This window comes from Merops nubicus, unplaced genomic scaffold, assembly GCF_000691845.1.
Source record: "Merops nubicus isolate BGI_N331 unplaced genomic scaffold, ASM69184v1 scaffold51299, whole genome shotgun sequence".
Taxonomy (NCBI): Eukaryota; Metazoa; Chordata; class Aves; order Coraciiformes; family Meropidae; genus Merops; species Merops nubicus.
In genome coordinates, this window is record NW_008632695.1 from 1 (window position 1) to 3,170 (window position 3,170).

General features: G+C 48.1%; 1 protein-coding gene across 1 annotated transcript; it reads left to right on the plus strand.

Moving 5' to 3' along the window:
- Positions 1–572: 572 nt before the first annotated feature.
- Positions 573–2,896, plus strand: TRMT10B (tRNA methyltransferase 10 homolog B (S. cerevisiae); the record flags this gene model as incomplete). The annotated part of the gene is made up of 4 exons (XM_008947973.1): positions 573–725; positions 1,509–1,587; positions 2,420–2,487; positions 2,773–2,896. Coding segments are annotated over 4 exons (424 nt in total), but the record flags the coding sequence as incomplete, so codon positions are not given.
- Positions 2,897–3,170: the final 274 nt, after the last annotated feature.

Here is a 3,170-nt window from a genome sequence, read left to right on the forward strand (position 1 = left end):
ACTGCATGACAAAGAAGGTACAGGGAATCCTGCACGGGTGCTCCCCACTGCTGCTGTCTGCAAGCATAGCTCCTCTCCAGGTTCCAGACTTCTTAGAGATTCTGGGGGCATGCCTTATTGTAACCTCAATGCAGCCTTGCAGCTGCACTCCTCATCTGTCCATTCCTTTTGCTTCAGCTCTGGAAAGTGTCTGAGGGAGATGGGGTGGCTGGAGCAGGTCACTGGTTTGTTCTAGCTGTGCTGGGAAACTGAGAAACTCTGCAGCTCAGCTAGAGCTCGGCTGTGTGAGGGTGCACGCAGCAGCTCTCCCAAGCTCAGCCTCTGGGGATGCTGGCCCTTGTGTCCTTCGCTGTCCCTCTGTCCTGGGCCTGGTCTCCCACATTGGCTGCCTGCACACCCAGGAGTCTGGGCTTCCTTGAGACCCAGGGACAGTTGAGCTGTACTCCCAGAACAGCCTTTCCAGAGCCTCAGCAGCCCACTGGTGACATGGGTATCATGGATGTCTGTAGGCCCTGAATGGAGTTCTGTTACCTCTGGACTTGTGGGTCACTTTGCTTGTTATTTGTTGGAAGGAAACCAGCCGCCTTGCTTCCCAGATCAGAAGACTCTACGGGGCAAACAGGCGGGCCAAGAAGCCGTTTTGGCTCTGTCTGACAGAGTTTGCAGTGGGCTCATTGATCTATGAGGAGTGTTTTCGCATGAATGATGGCTTCTCCAGTTATTTGGTAAGGATTTCTGATCACAGCCCTTTCAAGGCTTATAGTACCCTGTAGCTGCAGCACTTGCCTTCAGTGTTGGCCTGAGACAAGCCAAGGCAGGCTAGGATGAAAGCTGTGAGTGTTGTGGGAATGTAGCTAAGGGACAGTGGCTAAGGTCAGACCTGCTTGCCCTTTGGCAGGAGATGAGAACTGATAGGTCATGGGGTGATGCACAAGGCCTTCAGGGAGATTGGGTCTCTGCTGCCCGCAGGAAGAGAATTCCTCCTCTGTGTGCTGCTTCTGCAAAGAGACCTCTGACACTGGGGAGAGGTAGACACAGAGGCTTGGTCAAGCTTTGGGCAAGTCCATGCATTTCTGTCCTGAGTTTCTGTATTGGGGTACAAGACCCACACATCCAGATTAGGGCAGTGATTTGGAGCCATGTGTTCTACAGCAGGTGTGGGGCTGTACCTGGTAACACAGAGGGGAGGAAACCACCTGAATATCTCATTTAAAGTTAGATAGTTACTGCTGATCTTCCTTCCTCAAACCACACCTAGGGATTTTAATAAGAAGTGAATTTAATGGATTTTGAGATACTTCTTATTTAGTACTCCTATAGAAAAACATTTAAATTAAAACATTTAATTTATTTAAAAAAAAAAGACAAACCACTCTGTCTGCTGGAATTTAAACACCAAAGACAGTGGTGTCAGTTCAAGGATATATCCATGTCTGAGAGTAGGTTTTGCTCTGGCAGATGGACTTTGAGCTAATGGACTTCCTCTCTCTCTGTCTTGTGTTTTTCAGATGGATACAACTGAAGAAAGTTACCTGGACCTGTTTCCTTTAGATGCAATTGTTTATCTCACTCCTGACTCTGAGAATGGTAAATATTGTACACGCTTTATGCACAGGGGAACTAGGGCAAAAGGCTGATTTTTAAGCTTTTCTTTTTGAGACTATTTCATATTTCAGGTGATTCAATTCCAAGCACTTACTGTCTCAAATTGCATGAGGTGTCCTGTATACTTCATTTTGGTGCTAAATCTGTTCCTATTTCAGCCTGTTTTGACAGGGATTGATGTTTTCACACTTTGTGTGATCTGCAGCAGACTTAACTTGAAACCTGTCCATAGATGTCCTGCATTTCATAATGCCACCAAGTGGCAAACTGGTGTTTTTGGTTACAGTCTTAATTACATCTTTCTCTGAAATAATCCAGCAGCTACATTGTCCCCTTTATTGCTTAAATTGCTCTTGTGTTTATTTTCTCCTTTTCCTCCATTTCTAATCAGCCATATGTTCCTGGGGAGGTAGATCCCTTCCTTGTTTTATTGTGCCTTACTCTGACCAAGAGTGAGGGTAAAGGAAGGTTTTAGTGAGTGACCTGAACAGTGGGGAAGCATATGGAGAACAGATTGGGATCAGGGTGACCAGATCAGCCACATCTCAGAATAGACAGCACTTACAGGAAGTAGCACTGGGTGTCTCTGGTACACTGTGCTTTCAGCTTGTGTCTGATCTCCCCCTCCCAGTCCAGCTGTGGGTTCAGGCAGATGTTTCTTGCCTGGAAACCTCAAACTTTTGCACAGTCTGAGGCTTCAGGGTGAAGGGTGACTCCACAGCTTTCTCATGGCAGCAGGGTCTTGCTTGGAGAATGTTGTAGCACAGGAATTTACTGTTACATGGTTGTGACCAAGTGCTTATCTTCTTTCTAGTCCTTGAAGATATTGACCCCAATAAAGTGTACGTCCTTGGAGGCCTGGTGGACGAAAGTATTCACAAGGTGGGTAGCAGCCTGTCAGCAGCTGAAGGCACTGTCTGCCCCATTTTCTTATGAGAGCAGAGACATCACCAGTCCTGCTGCTGCCATGATTAGAGACATTGCTGTTGTGCCAGCAGTCATTTTCCCCTTGAGGTTCTGCCCAAATCCAGCACCAGGGTGAGGGACACTGCAGCAGGCTAGGTGAAATGAGCCCCAGGACATTTTTCAGCTTGGTAGCTGCTTGTACCCAGGATGAAACACGTGAGTTTGTGTACGCTGGGCACCTTGTTCTTGTTTCCCTTGTAGAAGCTGACCCTGCAAAGGGCACGAGAGCAGTGCCTGCACACAGTCCGGCTCCCCATTCGTGAGTACATGGTGAAATCCGTCAATGCCAAGAACTACTACTCAGAGACACTGGCAATTAATCAAGGTGAGAGGCTGAGCCGTGTCACTCGCCTGGGCTGGAGGAGGGGGAGGCCATCGAGCACTGAAGTGGCAGTGTTTACAAAATGGAGGCCTGGTGCTGAGGAATGGGGGAAACACTCTTTGCAGTGGTTTATCTTATGAGGCTTTATCCCAGATGCCCCTGTTTTAAAGGTCTTGTGTGCTTCTCTGCTTCAGCCAGCTCTTGGGAGCAGGACTCGCACAGCTCTTGCTCTGCACAAAGCAGTGAGTAGTTTGTGCAGGGAGATGAGAGGAGGCAG